Genomic DNA, 21,743 nt, shown 5'->3' on the forward strand with positions numbered 1-21,743 from the left:
AAGAATCAAAATTTCATACAAAACACGGAAATGATACTTCATGTTATTAGTTTATTCACAGTGGACTTATTCCTTAGTGACCATTATTTATTAGTAATGTACTAAACTCCCACATATATAAAAGGTTAAGGATGCCTTGAAATTGAAAGTTACAAACTACTCTTGTAATCAGATTCTATTCAAGAGAAATTAGGCTAAATACATATTATTTTGAGCACAACTATAACATTCAGTTTGATAACCTAGGCTGGTGGACTTAGAAAACCTACATTGATGTACCTGGTTTGTATGCTACAATACCTGTAATGATAAAAATGGTTTTTATTTCATTGATCTATCAATATGATTTTGATATTCAACTCCCATCTTAAAAACACTTCCCTACTTAATACAAACCCAATTATCATAAACATAAAAGACACAGATTTGCCTACTACATCATTTTCTAGTTACCAAGATGTCAGTTACCTGTATCCCAAAACCAGCTTAAAAAATACTTTAAAATAATCCCCCAAATATTAATCTAATAATCCACATAATAATCTAGCCAGGCTTGAGTTAATTGTACCCATTTAAATTACTTGCCACAGCAACAGTTCTCACTGATCAGAACTGTTATTTGAAATTCTCTTTTCTGAAATCTGTTATTACTTCACCAGTTGCAAAATCTGAGCCACTTATTTTTAGACACAAGGGTTCATAAGACATTTCTGCATCTAATACACATAACTTCACAGTAGCAGCTTTATTCCCCTTTAGGAAACTATTCTCACATCCTGTTTCTCTCTCATTTTACCAAATTATTCGAGGACACAATGTGATTTGGATTTCAACACTTAAAGACAATAAGTGACAATATACGGCTTGCAGAATGAAAAAAAATCACAATTTTAGTAGGTTTGATAAATGGGCTGCGCAAGTAAGATTATCACTCCTTTCATGGTCCAATTCTTAAACCACCTGAATTCTTCTAGCCAAAGAAAATTAGGAGCTTAAAACATAAAATCGCTAAGTTTAAATTATGCCCTTTCAAAGAAAACAAGTTACCTAGAAAAGAAAAGAACACTTACATTTGGAGCATGACCTGGTTCAAGAATACCCCATCAACCAAAGCCACATACTCATCCAGGTTGGTCCCATTTCCTGCAGCCAGAGGTCCAAACGTTTTAACCTAGAACGGAATGATCGTCAGGACACGAACGCCCATCTCCGTCTCTGCAGCCACAAATAATGCAGCAAAAGATGCAATAAATAACACCCTACTTACCCAAGTGACCAAGGGGCTGGTCATAAACTGCTCCAGGAGGGGAGTAAAAATCTCGGTCTCCATTTTACGGTAATGTATTTGAAAAAGGGAACTACCACAAAAATACGCCTAGGGAATTGATCACTAAACGTTGAAGAAGTAAGTAGAAATCAGTGAAAGTCCATTTTGGCACAGGAAGAAAATCCCATCGTGAAGGGGAGAAAATCTCTCCCTCCTCAAAAAACACCCCAGAGGGGAACAAGCCGAAATCCCGAGAAGCGACTTCGACAGCAGCCACGAGCGGCAGCTTGCGCTGGAAATGTCTGTACCGGGCGAGGAGGGGCAGAGAAAAGGCATCTGGAGGAGGAGGAAGGGAAAGGGGGCTGGAGCAGCAAGACAAAAAGCCCGTCAAGGTTGCCCAGCTCCTGGAGGAGCCAGACCAGCGAAGCTGCCCGCAATGAATTAATCCCAACGTGGGCTAAATGAAATACCACGTTAGATAGTATGTTGAGGGTTCCGAGCGGCCACCAGGCTCGACCTCCCCGTTTCGCTCAACACGTTCCACCCACCAGTGGGCATGGAGCCGCTACGACCCGCGTAGCCTCGCCTGCCCGCAGCCCCTCACCAACGACAGGCAGGGCTCGCCCCTTCCCCCAGAGCAGACACCATCCCTCCGCCGCCCTCAAGCCTCGCCTCCAGCCCCCTTCCCCTCCCGGGGGGTGGGGGCTTGAATGTGTGTCCCTAAACCCCCAGTTTCCTAAGCCCCGTAGCTCTTTTCAGCGCGCCTCTGGGAAGCCCTGGCACAAAATCTCCACCGCGCTCCAGCCTCCTCCTCCGCCCTCTCTGGAGGAACCGGAGTAACGGCCTCAGAACCGCAGTGCCGCATCACACCCCGCCCCACGCCGCCCAACCAGTGCCGCGAGCCCTCCGTCAAAGGGAGCGCGCTTCTCCCTCCGCGCCCATATCCTTCCGCCGACTCTCCGCCCCTCCCGCGCCGCAGCCTCTGGATTGTGGGAGAAGAAAACCGCTGCATGAGCGCGCTCCCGAGCGAGCGCGCCCCCGGAGTCGGCCTCGCCGCCGCCCAGATTTTGGTGGCGGGCGCAGGCGTGGACGCGCGTTCCCTGCAGCTGCTGCGGTGGCCGGCCCTCGCTCGCGCCTAGGACTGTTGCCAGGACGTGGGGGGCGGGGATGGGGAAGGCAGAGGAAGGGATCTGTCTGCTTGGTCGCTCATGCTTAATTATGGTTTATTTCCTCCCCGAGTGCCTTCTTTGATGTGTGAAGAAGAGAGAACGAAATCCTTCTCTTTTAAACATAAGGGATGCAGACAGCCGATTTCGGACAGTTTGATTTTATCTGTTCAGCGTGCTTTTACCCGCAAAACGGAGTAGAAAAACTCAGTGCAGCAAATAGCAAAGGAGGGACTTGAGGAGTCTCAAACTTGGTTTTATTTTTGATTCTTCTCCTTTTAAAAATCCATCCCACTAAAGCATGAATGCTTTTCAAAGTTGCAAGTGAATGTAGTTAGGATTTTAAATAACCAAAGCTATCTTTCAACACGTTGGTATTCCCTGACGGGAGCAAACCTAATTCAGACAATGTTGACTATTTGGCCATTGAAAAAAATCTAAACAAAATCAAGAACTACTAAAAGGAAACGTTTGGAAGTAATCCAAATTGGGTGACAAACAGATTACATGTTTGTCATAAATCTCTATGCTATGCACGACTGGAATCATCAAAGTAATTTTAACAGTTCCCCAGCAAAATTCCTCATTTTGAAGGAACATAAAAATCTTTTCCCTGGGACAAAATGGGCATGTAAAACAATTTTTTTGAGAAAATAAAAATAAAGATAGTATTACAGTTTTGCTGTGTGTGTTGTTTACATTTACATAAATATCTATTTTGAGTACTTACACGATACTTTAAAGTAGCAGGAGAAATGTTTTATAACACTAAATTAAGTAATAGCAAAATTTCTTAATTAGGTGAGAGCCTGGCCTCCAGAGTCTTCCTGTCTGCTTCAAATCCAGGCTCTGACACTTACCAGTTGTGTGAGCCTAGGCAAGTTGGTGAACCTCTCTTCGTTTCACTCTCTTCAAAGCAGGACTTATAATAGGGTTAAATTAAATGGCAACCTGTAGTAAGTGCTCCATAAATATTATTGATGTTATTTTCATCATCATTCCCCCCAAGTAAAGAATATTTAGGAAAAAACTTGAAATGTAACCTTCCTACTTTAGTTACTGGAGAAAGGATCTTGCTGTGAAGACCAGAGAAATGCCCTTCCAAAATCATCTTAATTAAAATTAGGATGCATTCATGTGGCACTTTGCAAGTTGTGTACATAATAGAATCACACATTACCTGACCAGAACACAGCTTTGGGTCATACTGATTGCTAGCAATCTTTTCTGTCTGCTCTTGATGACTTTTCTTTTTTCTTTAAATGTTTATTTTTGAGAGAGCACACAGGCATGGGAGAGGGGCAGAGAGAAAGGGGGACAGCGAATCCCAAGCAGGGCCACCGAAGGGGGCCTCTAACCCACAAACTGAGATCCTGACCTGAGCCGAAATCAAGAGCCGGATGCTCAACCAACTGAGCCCCCTAGGCGCCCTTTGATGACTCTTTCTAAATCACAATCCTTTGTTTGGAGACGCAGACCAAGAGAGAGCTGACATCAAGAAGAAAGCACGGCTTTCAGAGCAGTCCAAAGCCTGACTTGCCCACTTTCCTTTGTAATCCCTCAAAAGGTCGACCAAACAACACCCTGAAATGTTCATGCCTGTACTGTTTATCTTCAGATGGACCCACCTGCTTCATTCATAGATGAAAAACTCACAAAGTATTAACACCAAGTACAATAAGTTAGGAATCTTTTGGACAGGGATGACTTAAGGGGTTAGCACATTAAGATAGCATTGTGTATCTAGTTAACTGGAGAGCTAACTAGCCTTCAGAAATCTGGATTCTCCTCTATAGCCAAATGGCCCCAGATGCTGCCTGGTCTATCTTTAGGTTTTATACACACACACACACACACACACACACACACACACACACACACATTCAACAAAGAAACATGAGGAGTTAATTGTAAAAACAGAACGCTTTAGACCAGACTGAGGTCTGGAGTAACTTATTTGAAAACCTACTAATTCACAATTCTCTAGTTTAACAGCAGCCTTAGAAATGCTTTCTAATATCTCAAGAGTACAATCAGGAAACTTCTTTGTCTGGCACAAAAGGGATTGTACATTATACACAATTTAATAGTCCTCGAATTGCAACATCCTGTTAGATAAAATCCAAAAGTTTCCTCCTAACTTCCTTTCACTTAGAAAGAGATTACTCAAGATTTCTTCCAGATATTTTTGTTTTGAACTTGGTAGTCATTTATTTTCCTGAAGTCATTCTTTCTTAGAATATTGAATCCAGCGGGAAAGGACTTTGGAAAAATCACACCCATCTGGTTAGGGTCTAAGTTATTTGTTCTGCTCTCTTCTAATCAGAAGGTAAATGTTTGGAATGGCCCATGATCCCATTTAGGAATCATTAGAGAAAGATTCTTGCCTGTATTTTATAATTGAGACTTTCCCTGCAGATTGCACATAAGTAGTACTACCTGTATACCAAAAATATCCATGTTCACCTCCATCTTGATCTACAGTGGAAACTGAGACTCACTGCAAACCAGGTTCCTTGGTGGCACTTATTTATAAAGCTAATCACATCCATAAGCTAGTAAAATAAAAATAACACAGGGGCTCCTGGGTGGCTCAGTCCGTTGAGAACCCAACTCTTGGTTTTGGCTCATCTTGAGCCCGGATCAGGCTCTGTGGGCTTAACAGCTGCAGAGCCTGCTTGGGATTCCTTCTCCCTCTCTCTGCCCCTCCCCCACTCGCACTCTGCACTCTCTCTCTCTCCCTCTCAAAGTAAATAAATAGGGATGCCTGGGTGGCTCAGTTGGTTAAGCATCAATCAGACTCTTAATTTCCGCTCAGGTCATAATCTCAAAGTTCTTGAGTTTGAGCCTTGTGCTGAGCACTGGGCTGGGCTCTGATGCTTGCTTGGGATGCTCCCTTTCCCTCTCTCTCTGCCCCTCCCCTGCCCACGCTAACTCTCTGTCTTAAAATAAAACTTTAAAAATAAATAAGTAAATAAACTTTAAAAAAATGACCAAGACAACAGTAGAATGGCACCATTTTTCAGAATAGCCAAAAAATGAAAACAACCCAAATGTCCATTGACGAATAAATGTATAAAATGCTTTATATCCATACAATAGAATATTTTGGCAATAAAAAAAATGAAATACTGATACATGCTACGGCATGGATAAACCTTGAAAACATTATGCTAAGTTAAAGAAACCAGTCACAAGTAGCACATATTGTATGATTCCATAAATATGAAATGTCCAGAAGAGACCAATCTATATAGACAAAAAGTAGTGGTTGCCTAGATCTGGGGCAGTTGGGAGGAAATGGGGTTAGCAGCTTAAGGATGCAGTTTCTTTTTGAGAAAATGAAAATATTCTAAAGTTGTGATAGATGAACAATTCTGTGAACATACTAAAAATCATTGAATTGGATATCTTGCATGGCTGAATTGTCAATTAATTTTCAAAAAGGCTGTTTTTTTAAAAAAATAATGGCACCATTACTTCATAAATATTTAAAAAGAAATGCCATCAAAACTCCATTCTCTCATATGCTTTTCAACAGGGTCTCTAAGTCCTCTGGAAATAATGAATAAGATTTTAAACTCACCTAACAACATAAAAAACATATGCTTTAATTATCTAACATAGTTTTAAGAGAAGTACTATATAATGAGAGAGAGAGAGGATTAGGTATGTGGTTTAACTTTTTTGAGTGTCAGTTTCCTCAACTGTAAAATGGGCATATTGGTTTCAGTTCTTACTGGGCATCTGCTTAGACAATGGACTTGCTCTGTCCTGTATGTCAACCGCACAGAGGGAAGGAAACTTGAAAAGAGATGACAAAACAATGAGAGGGGTCATCCTCTCAGCCCACTTTCAATGGTTTCTCTCGAATCCCCTAATGGTCTGAATGCCCTGGTGCTCTGTTGCAAACAAAGTAAAGCATCACAAATTCACCATTATATTCCATATTACCACACCCATCTGGAATGTTCTTTTCTGCCTCCCCACCAGGTCAACTCCCATTCGTTTTTCAGGAGTCAAGCCCACTCTCTGTGAAGCATTCCTCTTCCTTGTGTCTAGTCTACCACTTCCTCTTTTGTGTCTTGCATAGTATCTAACTACCCTTTATTTCTGTAACTTGTTTTCTGAACTAGCACGTATCTGCTGATGTGCTCTTCTGAGTAGATGGGGAACTCCATCCGAGAGAGTGACATTTTAAAATTCATCCTTGTGTCCCTGGCATTTAGGACAGTGCCTGGCTATTATGGGCACCTTCAGTCAATATGTCAGAGTCTTCTTTCAACCATGGTGACCACTTTAAATTCCTAACAACTGGCAAGAGCTCACAGCAGAGCAACTTCCGAGAAGGACTATTCTAATCAACTTAATAACCTGAAGGATGCATAAGATGGCAATTACTGCTTGCCAGTGAATTTGAAGAACTAAAAAGACATTGAGATCATAAAATAAACGGCTTTCGAGATAAGTTTTTCCCACGTCTATATAATTTTTTTTTTCAGAGAAAAGCTTAGGAGAATACACAAAGAACACATGTATTCTTTTATTTCTCAGCATCATGTAAGGGTATTTATCCTTTTCAGCACCCAAATTGCTTTTCACTTGTTATCATTTTGATGCAGATCTTTTAGAAAGGTATCATAATTGTCTAAGCTTTATTGGAGAGCATATTTTGAAGAGAAATTGGCCTTTTATTAAAGAAATACATCCTCACAATTGACCTAAATGATTGTGTTGTGCTTTTAATATAATTACGCATCACAGGCTCTTGAGAAGTGCATAAGTGTTTGACCTACATTCAGAGGCCCAAGACAACTATGTTTTGAGTTTTTAATTTTACATTGAATAGCTTTCCTGTCTCTTCTCTTGGCTTTTGGTTTTTGTTGCTGACAAGATCTCTGTTGATAGTCCCCATTCTAATTTGCTGCTTCTCGTTTTCTGTTGTGCAGGGAATCACAGATTGTTAAAATAGTCTAGAAGAAGTAATAATTTTTGAGTAAGAACTTCATGGGTTCTCTTATGGGTAAAGTCCATGCATTTGTGATATGCCTAAGTGTCTCTTGGTGTAATGTTTTGCTTACTTTTCCACTCTCTTGGTCTTATTTTGCTGAGGTAGTGCTACCCTATTCCTTTAATTAGTTTGCTGTGATAGGACATGAAATAATCTTGTAAATTAATGGTTACTTACCAGGTATTTCCAGGGTATTTCCAGGGATGACTTTCCCATCATGTGATCAGTTCCTCATGTTTGCATGGTTCCTCCTTTAATTCCTTAATCCCATGCAGTAGGTGGTGACTCATTCCGACTTCCAATGCTGCTGATAGAAAGTTACTAAGCAAATGGAAACCTGATTAGAAGAGAAAATAACAAGTATAGAAAAGGACAAATTTTAGAGGCACCCGGGTGGCTCAGTCAGTTGGGCATCCGACTTCAGCTCAGGTCATGATCTCACGGTTTGTGAGTTCAAGCCCGATGTCCTGCTCTGTGCTGACAGCTCAGAGCCTGGAGCCTGCTTCCACTTCTGTGTCTCCCTTTCTCTCAGGCCCTCTCTCACTCTGTCTCTCTCCCTCTCAAAATTAAATAAACATTAAAAATTTTTTAAAAAGAGAAAAGGACAAATTTTATAAAATGGATTTTAAAAGGTGAAAAAATAATTCTCTTATTCTTACTGTAAGCCTATTCCCAACCTCTACTTTCTACCCTTTTACATCCTAGAGACAGGCAACAGCAATACCTGGTTAAAACAGAACCTAGACAGAGCACCTGGCTGGCTCAGTCAGAGAAGCATGAGATTCTTCATCTCGGGGATGCAGAGATTATTTTAAAAAATAAAATCTTAGGGGCACCCAGTAGGCTCAGTCAGTTAAGCTTCCAACTTCAGCTCAGGTCATAATCTCACAGTTCATGAAATCAAGTCCCATGTTGGGCTCTGTGCTGACAGCTCAGACTCTGGAGCCTGCTTGAAATTGTGTGTTTTCCTCTCTCTCTGCCCCTCCCATGCTCATGCTCATTCTCTCTCTCTCTCTCTAAAAAATAAATAAACATGAAAAAAATAAAATCTTTAAAAAACATAACCTAGCCTATGTCAGAATAAATGATGGCTCATTAATAAAATAGACTAAAATTCCATGTGGCAGGCACTATACTCACAGTAAAGACCATGTAAATATAAGTGATAAATTACATACCATAACATGAAAGCTTAAGACCTTCTAATAAAAGAAATATAAACTGGTTATTCTTAAGTATAATAATACCATTTTTAGAGCATCATTTGAATATGCCACATGGCATTCCATTCAAGGTAAATCAGCAAATAGGTTTCTACATAAAACACTGGTGTTTTAGGCTACCGAAAATAAGTGTGGGCTAAAACAATTAAATGCTTATAATCATAGAAAAACTGTAGATCTGTTCTCATACAAAAATGCACATTAAAAATGATAATAACCATTATAAATGAGGAAATTTGAAGATGTTTTATTTCCTTCTATTGAATGACAGTAGGAAGATATATAAAATTGCATATACTGATATATGAAACTATGTATTTGATGTTCTACTGTTGAAAATTAAAATTCACACAAAACTTAACAAATTGTTTAATGTAAATGTTTTTATTTCCTAATTTTCAATCAATGTGTATCAGTTGGATGTTTTCTTCAAATAGTAGCTTGAGAAGAGTTCTCAGATTCTATTTCATTTTGCAAATTTTATAATTTAAATATCTGTCTCTGGTTTCTTAAACTAAAATCACAATATAAAATATTCAGTTGTATGGAACTAAACATGTTTAGTTTGTTTTGTTTTGTTTTTAAAGTTTATTTATTTATTTTGAGAGAGACAGATAGAGAGCAGGGAAAAGACAGAGAGAGAGGAAGAAAGAGAATCTCAAGCAGGCTCCATGCTGTCAACACAGAGCCTAGTGTGGGACTTGATCTCAGGGACCGTGAGATCATCACCTGAGCTGAAATCAAAAGTCAGATGCTCAACCAACTGAGCCACACAGGTACTCCTAAACATCTTTCATATTTTTCAAATTACCTTATTTTTCTCATTATGAAAATAATATATTTCATTGCCATATTGGAAAAATCAATGATATAAAGAAAAAACACACAAAAAATTTCTACCACTCAGAAATTAATATATCATTGCATTTATTTCATATTATTTTTAAAAACTTTACCACTCTCAGGGTACCTCGGTGGCTCAGTCGGTTGAGCATCCAGCTTCAGCTCAGGTCATGATGTCGTGGTTTGTGAGTTCGAGTCCTGCATTGGGCTCTGTGCTGACAGCACAGAACCTGGAGCCTGTTTTGGATTCTGTGTCTCCCTCTCTCCATGACCCTCCCCTGTTCATGCTTTGCCTCTCTATATATCAAAAATTAATAAAAAACAAAAAAATTTTAATAAAAAATAAATAATTAAAAACTTTACCACTCTCACAACACCATTAGAAAATATAACAGTAACCAAAATTTGAATACGCTTCTCAGTTTAAATTAACTCATGACCCTGAGATCAGGAGTCACATGCTCTACCAACTGAACCAGCAAGACACCCCCCAAATGCATTTTTAATAACGATATTCATCATGTTAAATGTGGAGAACTTCCAGCTTACCAATTTTATTTACATATTTATTTATTGTTTTTATAATTTTTAAAACATGTCCTTTATTGTTCATTTCTTTTTGAAAGAGAGAGACAGAGCGCAAGCAGGGGAGGGGCATGGGGCTCGATTTCATAAACCATGAGATCATGACCTGAGCCAAAGTCAGATCGGACACCTAACTGACTGATCCACCTAGGTGCCCCTTATTTATTTATTTTAAGTATTTATTTACGTAGGGGACAGCACAAGCGGGGAAGGGCAGAGAAAGGTGAACATAGGACCTGAAGGCGGCTCTGCACTGACAGTCCGAAAACCTGACAGCTGCAAGCCTTATGTGGGGCTCAAATTCACCAAATGCGAGATCATGACTTGAGCCAAAGTCAGTGGCTCAACCGACTGAGCCACCGAGGTGCCCCTGGTTTAGCAATTTTTAAGACATTAAGCCTCAAATTCCCACAACCATATTTAAAACTTGGCTAATGCATCTTGCAAAAGAGTAAAAATGTATTCTCTGGGTTTAGAATAAGGCTAAGGTTATGAGTTCTATATTTGTCAGAGCATTCTCACTTTCTTGATTCATGAATCAATATTTATTGAGCTATCATATGTGTGAGATAGCATATGGAGCATACAAGACACAGAAAAGATTGTATTTAAATGATGCCAAAGAAATAAAATGGTGAGTATATCATTCAATCAATTAGTTCTAGAGAGGGGCAAACTTTTTCTGTGAAAGATCAGATATAGTAAGTATTTTAGGCTTCATGGGCCTTTAGGTCTCTGTTGCAACTAACCACCTTTATGGTAGCATAAAGCAGCCATAGATTATACATGTATAGAAATAGGTGTTACTATATTGTAGAAAAGTTTTATTTACAAAAAAATTGTCGATCAGATTTGGCTCCTAGACCATTGTTTGTCAATGTCTCAACTAGTATTCATTGTATTTACACTGGATGCAAAACAAAACAAAAAACAGGATTGAGTTCTTTTCCAGTCAATTAATTAACTTTATGAATAATTAAATTGACCAGCCAAGTATATTGTATAATTATGTTCTGGAAGTGCAGAAGAGTTGGTTTCCATGTTGCTTGGAAATGGAATTCTATTATTCTGGGGCATCAGATACAGTTCAAATTGCTTTCGATCTCTTATGTTACCATTGAAAACCATTTCCCAGATACAAAATTATTTGCGGGGAGGGGATGGAATTCTCTTGAGTTCCAGCAAGAAACAGGGGGGCATTCTGGAAGTGCTTTACTAAACACAATTTGTGGGGTGCCTGGGTGGCTCAGTTGGTTAAGCGTCCAACTTCGGCTCAGGTCATGATCTCACAATTTGTGGGTTTGAGACTTGCATTGGGCTCTGTGCTGACAGCTCAGAGCCTGGAGCCTGCTTCACTTCTGTGTCTTCCTCTCTCTCTGCCCCTCCCTTGCTCAAGCTCCATCTCTCTCTATATCAAAAATAAATTTTAAAAAAAATTAGAAAAGGGATGACTTAGATGTGGGAAGTTAAGTCTACCTACAGAGGCTGCTTAAGCTCCTAGGGATGAGCAATAGCAGGGATCCGCTTTACCCCTGGGTCTGAAGGGGCAAGAGGAGGAAATTGTGTTACCACAATGCTGGAAGACTGTAGTCTTATAAGAGGAGCCACTGGACAAGAGCTATGTCCACAGAGAATGGGGCCACTGCCACCATCATGATGCAAAAGAAAACGCTAGGAAAGAAGGTCCCGTCGTCTCTGTCCTTCTCACTTATATTGCCAGCCAGTGCTCCCCACTGCTGAATGCCACGAGAAGCAGAGGGCAAGAAAACCCAGATGATGTAGTACATAGAAGTCTCCTGGCACAGAGAAAGAAAGATTGGAACTAAAGGCCCCAAAAGAAAACTATCTAGCACAGAGCTGCATGTGAAAAATGTGGAGAACACCTAGCACTATTTTTACAGATCCTTTGATAGCCATACAAGATGGCCATTCCTTTCAAAATAGAAGCTTAAGTCTTTGGTGGAATGCCATGATGAAACAGAGGGAGCAGTTAAGTGTGTTAAAAATAAAAGCCATAAGATTTGTGGCTTATAGTTTCACATATATGATATATCAATGCAAGATATAAACCAAATCTTTTTTTTTTTTTTTTTTTTTACTGACAGACATACAGTATCAGGGCCCTGCAGGGTCTTGCACATAATAGGTGTTCTATATTAGTTGAATGAATGAATTTGTGAAAATAATTCATTTTTCACAACTTTAATTTAAATAACTTGATTTTTAAGTAGCAGGAAATGTAATTTATTAAAAGATATTATTTTAAAAGAAAATAACAAAACTGAGGGGAACACAACTTGATTCTCTTATCTGCACCCTCTATTCAACAGAAACTGGAAGTAGTACATACAAAGCAACCTTCACTCATCAACGTTTATTTAGAATATAGTCCTATTTCAGGGGCACCTGGGGGCTCAGTCAGTTAAGTGACCCACCCTTGATTTTGGCTCAAGTCAGGATTTCACAGTTGGTAAGATGGGCCCCAGGACAGGCCCTGTACTGACAGCACAGAACCTGCTTGGGATTCTCTCTCTCTATCTCTCTCTGCTCTTCTCCTGCTCTCTCTCTTTCAAGATAAATAAACATTGGGGCGCTGGGATGGCTCAGTCAGTTGGGCATCCAACTTCGGCTCAGGTCATGATCTCACAGCTTGCAGTTTGAGCACCGCATCGGGCTCTGTACTGACAGCCCAGAGCCTGGAAGCTCCTTGCGATTCTGCGTCTTCTCTCTGCCCTTCTCCCACTTGCAATCTCTCTCCCCAAAATAAATAAACATTAAAAAAAGATAAATAAACATTAAAATTTTTAAAAAATAATGTATTCCTACTTGAAATCCTTACTCATAATTTTGTTTAATAAAAGTAAAATGGATAACAAGTCAGAATTAGGCCCTTTACTTATATTTGATAAAGTTCAACTAGCCTCTTTCCAAATCATTGTGAAATAAACATAGTAGACAGCACTGGTTGCAGCAATGTTAGTAGGATATATAGCTACATCTTCTAAATTTCACAATACATTAATCATGTGAAAACTTTGAGTCTTAATTGGGAAGAGATTGTGTGTTAATGTCACCTTTCATAAACTCATGGACACCTTCTGTGGAAATTTACTGGCATTAAGTTTAAAAACACAGGTTTCCAAGCCCTACATTGGGCATATTTTGATTCCAGAAGGCATAAGATCGCACCTATCTTCTCCTTTTTAATTTAAGGTATGACAATATAATATTATGTCGATTATATTACAGCTACCAATAATTTTCGAATTTTGGTAATTCAGAATTAGTTACCCAGCTATCTCTGTCGCCTTTATTTTCTCTCTCTCTCTCTCTTTTTTACAATGGCCGTATCTAACTCATACTTAAAAAATTTTTTTTAGTTTAGCAAGGGTCATAAGAACAATGGCCATATTTTTCCTGTAGCACAATGTGAAAGCACTTTTCTTTTACTCATTTTGCAAGGGCATATCAAATTACATGGAATTGGCAAAAATCAACATGATTTTGTGAGGAGCAAATCCTGCCAAACTAATTTCTCTTCTTTTCTTTTCTTTTTCTTTAAACTAACTGCAGAACCTGACAGATGGTAGAGTGATGATTACCTCTACAGAACATCATCTGTGTCTACTTACTGGCATATATACCATGTGTTTTTAAACAGTGTGGGGCTCAAGTCTGAGGTGGAATCACGAAAAGAATGCTTCCTCTCCCCTCATTGCCCCTTTAATGCTGACCTCAGCATAAAGGCATAAATGAGACTGGGATCAGTTATTGAGTGTGCCAAGTACACACAGATTGTAGATCATCCCTCGTCTGCAGAGAAGCAGGAAAGTGGAATTCCACCTGGACTAGAAATCAAGTGACTTGGTACTACCGGAATATCTCCACGGCGTAAATAACATAACATCCCTGTACTTCTGCATTAAAGGACCCCCTCTCAACAACTACTCCAAAAAAATCTGGCTACTGAGAAGAAGTGAAGAAATTCAAGTTCACCACAAAACTGTATATTTCAAAAATAGCCTTTTAGTAACACCCGATGCTTCCTGAACTTGCGAGAAGCACCATTCACAGGCTGCAGTGTCAATCTGAAATATTATCCAATGTGTTTTGTTCAATATGGAACTTTCTGCTTAGTTCCTTTTCTTTTGTACCTTTAGTGAATATGCATTTTGAATATTTATTATGCACCAGGCACTAGGGATATAAAGATGAATGTTTCCTTATGACATATGAACCTTTAGGGACATTATAGTCAGCTAGGAAATATAGACAAATGGTATTCTAAAACAGCGCAATGCATGATATGTGTTATTTGAGGGAGGATTTAATGGAAAATCAAGAAAGGATTCACAGAGAGGTGATTTTTATTTAGCCAGGCCTTGAATGAAAAGTAGACGTTCAATAGGGAGAAGAAGTTCAGGGAATTTGAGGTGGGAGACCGACAGAAGCAGTGCGTCAAAGTACAGGAGAGCATGATGTGTTGGGGAGTCATGACTAACTTCCTGTGGCTAAACAATTCTTTCCCAGGGGTGGAAAATGGTGGGAAATGAAAGTTGAATTCATATTGTAAAGACAGCGAAATATCATACTAAAGAACTGGCCTTTATCCTATAGGCAATAGGTTCAACTGGAGCCTTAAAAAAGAAATCAAGGGAATAATATCAGATTTCTCCTTTAAGAAGAAAACTCTAGCAGCGCTGTGGTCGGGGGTTGGAAAGAGGTGAGACTGTAGGCAGAGAAACCAGACAGGAGTTCCTCCTACTAAAGTTTTACAGATTCAACTTAGGCTGCTTTTGTTTGCATGTAAGTTTAATATTGACTCTCTTGAGCTTCGTTGATAGATAGGAGATTACGAACACTATCACCAGTCCAGTAACTTGTTCATGTTGCCCTCTATTGGCAGAAAGGAAAGGAAATTACTTTCTAGGGCGTTATCTCATACTTCATCAGCTGACGGTATTTCAATTTCTATTGCAACTATGTGCCAGTAACTGTGCTAAGAGTAGAGGATACAAAAATGAATCTCAAGAAATTCATAATATAAGAATAAAAATAAAATTAAAATACTGTTAATGTAGTGTCCCAATTTATAAGTAATATTAACATGTGTTATACAAAACATAAACACAGCCAATTCACATCTGTGTCTTGAATACTTATTATACATCTCAATATAGTCAGTATTAATCACATTAACAAAAACCATAACTTATATTTATGTAAGTTAACTTGTAAGAATATATTTTCACAGAAGGAAATCAGACACTACAGAAAAATATAAAAAAGATAAAAGAGAGAAAGGAAAACAATTGGGAGGAAATTCCACTCACAATCTCATCTACCTAGATGCTTTCAAATTGTCATACTCACACACACACACACACACACACACACACACAAGTCCTATCATAGACAATATATATTATTATTTTTCCTCACTTAACAATATATGTATTTAATACTATTTTATATACATATAAATTTTATATATGTTTATGTAATATACAATATACAAATAATTCCCACTTAATTATAAACCTATATTTACATGTCAATAGAAAAGCATTTAGAATATAATTTGGATGAGATAGAACCAACTAAAATTTTTCCAGGTTTGGAAGATATCCACATATAACATACGTAAGTTTAAGGTGCACAATGTGATGATTTGATACACACATATATTGCAAAGTGATTGCCATGATAAAGTTAGATAGCACCTCCCTCCCCTCATATAATTACCATTCTTTTCTGTGTGGTGATAACATTTAAGATCTACTCTCTTAAAACTTACAAGTATATAATAAAAGTATTGTTGATTAGTCACCAGTCGGTATGTTAGATCCCCAGAGCTTACTCATCTTATACCTATACTCTCTGACCAACATCTCTCCATTTCCTGCACTCCCCAATCATTGGTAACTACCATCCTATTCTCTAATTCCAAAAGAATTTTAGATTTCACATGTAAGAACATATAGCATTTGTCTTCTTCTGGCTTATTTTGCTTAGCATAATACCCCCAAAGTTTATCCATGTTGTCACAAAAGGCATTTTGTGACATTTTTTATGGCTTAATAATGTTCCATTGTTTAACTATTTGTCTATCATTTATGGGTACTTAAGCTGTTTCCAAGTCTTGACTATTATTAATAATGCTGCCATGAACATGGTAGTACAGGTATCTCTTCATGATCCTGATTTCCTTTCCTTTGGATATATACCCATAAGTGGCATTACTAGATCATACAGCAGTTTTATCTTCAATTTTTTGAGGAACCTCTACAATGTTTCCATAGTGGCTGTGCTAATTTACATTCCCACCAATAGTGCTCAAGGGTTCCAATTCCTCTATATCATGCCGACAATTCTTACCATATGAGTTCCTTATATATTTTAGATCTAGTTCTTATCATATATATGGTTTGCAAATATTTTCTCCCATTCTGTAGGTTGCCTTCTCGTTTTGCTGATAGTTTCTTTTGCTGTGCAGAAGCTTTTTAGTATGTCCAGTCCCACTTCTTGATTTTTGCTTTTGTTGTTTGCACTTTTGATGTGGTATCCAAAAAAATCATTGCTAAAAGCAAAGTCAAGGAACTTTTCCCTTATGTTTTCTTCCTCCAGTTTTACAGTTTTAGGTATTAAATTTACGTTTTTAATCTATTTCAAGTTAATTTTTGTGAGTGGTGGAAGACAGAGTCTCAGTTTCTTTTTTTATGTGAATATCCAGTTTTCCTAAAACCCTTTATTGAAGAGACTATCTTTCCCCATTGAGGATTCTTGGTTCTTTTGTTAAATATCAGTTGAGTGCATATGTGTGCATTTATTTCTGGCGTCTTCCCTGTGTTCCATTTGTCTATGTGTCCGTTCTTATGCCAGTGTCCATACTGTTTTGATTACTATAGCTTAGTGATAAAGCTTTAAATTAAGTATTGTGATGCCTCCAGCATTATTCTTTTTTCTTAAGATCGTTTTGGTTATTTGGAGTCTTTTGTGCTTTGATACAAATTTTTAGATTATTTTTCTATTTCTATGAAAAATGTCAATGGAATTTTTACAGCGATTGCAATGAATCTGTAGATCACTTTGGGTAGTATGCACATTCTAACAAGAGTTTTTCTTTTTTTTAAGATTTTATTTTTAAGTAATCTCCATATCCAATGCGGGGTTCAAACCCACAATGCCAAGATCAAGAGTCACATGTTCTACTGACTGAGCCAACCAGGCATACCAACAGTAATTCTTCTAATCTATAAACATGAGATGTCTTTGCATTTATTTGTCTTCCTCAATTTCTTTCATCAATGTCTTATAGTTTTAAGTATGCAGATCTTTTACCTCTTGGTTAAATTTATTCCTAAATATTTTGTTGTCTTCTATGCTATTATAAATGGGATTATTTTCTTAATTTCTGTTTTAGATTAATCCTTGTTAGTTTATAAAAATGTAACTGATTTTTGTAGGCAAATTTTGTATACTGCAACTTTATGAATTTATTTATTAGTTCTAAGATGGTTTTTATTTATATATATATATATGTTTCCTATGTATGAGATTATGTCATCTGCAAATAGAGACAATTTTACTTCTCCCTTCCTGTTTTGGATGCCTTTTATTTCTTTATCTTATCTAATTGTCCTGGCTAGGACTTTCAGTAGTATGTTGAATAAAAGAGATGAGAGTGGGCAGCCTTGTCTTGCTCCTAATATTAGAGAAAAAGCTTTTACACCATTGAGTGTGATGTTTTCTTTGGCTTTTCAGATCTGGCTTTTGTTATGTTGACGTATGTTCTTTCTATACCCAATTTTTAAAGAGTTTTTTTTTTTTTATCAAGAAAGGATACTGGATTTTGTGAAATGCAATTTGCTGCATTTATTTAGATAATTTTTAAAAGATTTTGTTTTTTTTTTCTAAGTAATCTCTTCTTTACACTCAATATGGGGCTTGACTCCATAACCCTGAGATCAACAGTCATATGCTCCATCGACTGAGCTAGCCAGGTGCTCTGAAGTCATATTTTTTTAATCCTTCATTCTACTAATGTGGTGAATCACATTTATTGATTTGCATATGTCAAGCTATCCTTGCATTCCAGTGAGAAATCTCACTTAGTCATGGTCTATGATCCTTTTTATTTTAAAAAAAAATTGTTACTGTGGTAAAATGTGAATAACATAAAATTTACCATTTTAATCATTTTAAAGTATACAGTTCAGGGGCATTAAGTACATTCACATAGTTGTGCAAACATCACTAGTATATATCTCCAGATCTTTTTCACGATTCCAAACTGAAACTCTGTACCTATTATATAATAACTCTGTATTCTCTCCCCTGACTCCAGCCATGGGAACTGTTCTACTTTCTGTCCCTAAGTAGTTGACCAACCTATGTACCTCATATGAATGGAATCATACAACATCTGCCCTTTTGTTCTGGTGTATTTCACTTAACATAATATCTGCAATGTTTATTCATGTTGCAGCATGTATCAGAATTATGTATCAGGGGAATGAAAGCCCAGCTCCCTTGTCTCAATTTGAGACAAATTCTGAGGTAAAACTAACATGCCAGAATTCCTCGTGGGACAGGCTGAAAGTACCCTCAGTGAGACTTTGCCTGAAGTCATACCTTTGGTTGGCTTCTTCCGCTTCCTTATTCTGCTTCTCATACTCCCATATTTTTTTTCTCTAGGGAGCACTTCCTCAATAAATCACTTGCAGTACAATCCTCATCTCAGGATCTCCTTCTAGGGAAAGAAACAACTTGTACCCAGAATACTAATATGTTCAAAGGCATATTACATAGTTATAAAGAGAAGAGGAAGATCTCTATGCACCTGTATGGATTGATTTCAAAATAAAAATTTAAGTGTAAAAAAGCAGAGTGCAAAAGAGTATTTACCTTCTTGTAAGAAAAATAGGAAAATAAAGTACACCCGTATCTGCTTATTTGTGGAAGAAGGAGAAAGAGGAGGAGGGACAGAAAAGGAAAAGAAACAAAGGGAAGGCAAGGCAAAGCAAGGGAAGAAAGGGAAGGGAAAGGAAAGGATGCTGGTGGGGGAAGAATAAACCAGAAACCAATAAGGTTGGTTACCTACAGGGAGTGGGTGGGAGCAAAGTGGAAATGATGGAGGAGTAGGAACAGGGTAGAAGGATTGAGAGAGTACTGATACTTTCGGAGGTAAACTTCCTTGTACAGCTCTGACTTTTAGAACCATATTAATACTTCACACACTCAAAAAATAAATAATTTAAATCAACCAAGATGTGAGAGGCACACAAATAGTATGGAATACAAATAGAATACAAACAGTAACAAATGAACCCAACTTTATACAAATGAATAACCTAATCACACTGAAGGAACTAAGAGAGACAAACACTCACCCAGGAAACTCTGGACTTCAATATTTTGACTATATATTCTAAAACAGTGTTTGACAAATTAAGGCCTATCGACCCTATCCAGTCCACTGCCTATTTTTGCAAATTAAGTTTCATTAGATTCAGCCATGCTTATTCAATTATATGTTGTCTATAGCTGCTTTTGCACTATAATTGCAGAGTTAAGTAGTTGCAACAGAAACTGTATGAGATCCAAAGCTGAAAACATTTCATATCTGGCCCTGTAGAGAAAAAGTTTGCACATCTCTTCACTAAGGCTAAAAAGAAAAAGAATTATGCATGAATATAGTATTGTAGTTAGTAAATTTGTTTCTTAGAGAGGAGTGAGCTACAAATTCTGAAACCACTTTATGTCTGTTATGGGATTAAGCTAATAAGTAAATATATTTTGAATACTGAGAGCAAGATTTTATATAGTAATGAGGTCAAGTGATTCTGATTTAATGGATTATTTTAATGAAATCTTTAAGGGAATTTCTTTTCCCCTTATTCTTTAGCATGGAAAATTTCAAACATAGAGAAACTAGTATAATAAACCCATGATAAAGCTTCAATAGTTAATACTTTGTGATCTTGTGTTCCTATTTATATTCTACCTCCATTTTTTCTGGTTTTGGCTGGTGTATTTTAAAGCAAATTTTAAACATGTCATTTCACCCATAAAAATACCTCCAGTATGCATCTTTAACTTATAAACTATAACTTTTTATAGAAACCTTTCAAACCTTCAAAAATGATATTTAAATGGATCTAATGATTAATCAATAAAATTTTTAAAAATAAGAAAATATAGGAAAACCTGACCATCCAGGTAAAGAAAATGTATAATATTTGGAGGCTACAATAATTAAGACTATGTATTGGCCAGAAATGGAAGAACAGGGGGTAGAGAAGAAACAATTTCATATGCTATTTAATAGGTGTAAATTGGTGGAATTTTTCTCTAATGCATTTTGGCCATATGAATTAAAAGCATTTAAAATGTGTACTCTCTTATGCTAAGTGAAATAAGTCAGAGAAAAACAATCCCATATGATTTCACTTATATGTGGAATTAAGAAAAAAGAAAATACATGAACAAAGAAAAAGAGACAAACCAAAACACAGATTCTTAATTATAGAGAACAAGCTGATGGTTACCAGAGGGGAGGTGGGGGGGGGATGGGTGAAATAGGTGTGGCTGATTAAGAATACACTTAGATTGATGAGCTCTGACTAATATATGGAACTACTGAATCACTCTTGTACACCTGAAACTAATATAACACGGTATGACAACTATACTGGAATTAAAATTTTTAAATGACTATAAAAAGCATACCTTTTATTATATGCAAATTACTCTTACATTATTTAGAGAGAGAGAGAAAGAGAACATAAATGTGGAGAAAGTCAATAATTCTTGAGCTTAGGGTTCATTTGTACTACTCATGTAATTTTTCTGTAGATTTGACAAATTTTAATACATGAAGCTTTGTGTGTTTTTTAAGGTTTATTTTATGTTGAGAGAAAGAGGGAGAGAGAGAGAGAGTGGGGGAGGAGAAGAAAGACAGAGAGAGAGAGAGAGAGACAGAGACAGAGAGAGTGGGGGAGGAGCAGGAAGACAGGCAGAGAGAGAGAGAGATTGAGAAAGAGAGAGAGAGAAAGAGAGAGAGAGAGAGAGAGAGAGAAGTCCAAGCAGGACCTATGCTATCAGCACAGAGTACAGCTTTGACCTTGAACTCATGAACTGTGAGATCACAACCAAAAATGAGATCAAGAGTCAGGTGCTTAACTGACTGAGCCACCCAGGCACCCCAAAGCTTTGTTTTTTGATGTGCATCTATTCGACCTACAAGTTCTAGGAAATTATTCAGAGAACGAAAATACATGCAAAGATAAATGTACAATGAAGATTGTGGAAGGATGTTCACAACAATGTACACAATAGGAAAGAACTAAAAACAACCAAAAGATTTAAAAGCAGAGGCCTGGGAATCATTGGAGTACATGCATATAAATAAGTACTGTGCAACCATTTGAAATCTTGGAGAATGTATATTTTCCATGCAAAATTTTCATAAACTATTTTGTGAGTTAGAACACTATTTGCAGGGCGCCTGGGTGGCTCAGTTGGTTGGGCATCTTACTTCAGCTCAGGTCATGATCTCACAGCTTGTGGGTTCGAGCACGGCATTGGGCTCTGTGCTGACAGCTCGGAGCCTGGACCCTGCTTCGGATTCTGTGTGTCCCTCTCTC

The 21,743-nt window shown here is 37.6% G+C and overlaps 1 protein-coding gene across 6 annotated transcripts in view; it reads right to left on the reverse strand.

The window, feature by feature from the left end:
* The window catches only part of CCDC88A (coiled-coil domain containing 88A), a 130,923-nt gene extending 128,818 nt beyond the window's left edge, over positions 1–2,105 (reverse strand). For all 6 annotated transcript variants that reach the window (XM_029937382.1, XM_029937383.1, XM_029937381.1 and 3 more), the window contains exons 1-2: positions 1,268–2,105; positions 1,071–1,171 (exon numbers count right to left, since the gene is read on the reverse strand). In XM_029937382.1, the coding sequence (XP_029793242.1) occupies positions 1,071–1,171; positions 1,268–1,330 (164 nt within the window). In that variant the 5' untranslated portion in view covers positions 1,331–2,105. The remainder of the gene's footprint in view (positions 1–1,070; positions 1,172–1,267) is intronic.
* Between the last annotated feature and the right edge of the window lie 19,638 nt (positions 2,106–21,743).

Source organism: Suricata suricatta, chromosome 4 (assembly GCF_006229205.1).
Source record: "Suricata suricatta isolate VVHF042 chromosome 4, meerkat_22Aug2017_6uvM2_HiC, whole genome shotgun sequence".
Lineage (NCBI taxonomy): Eukaryota > Metazoa > Chordata > Mammalia > Carnivora > Herpestidae > Suricata > Suricata suricatta.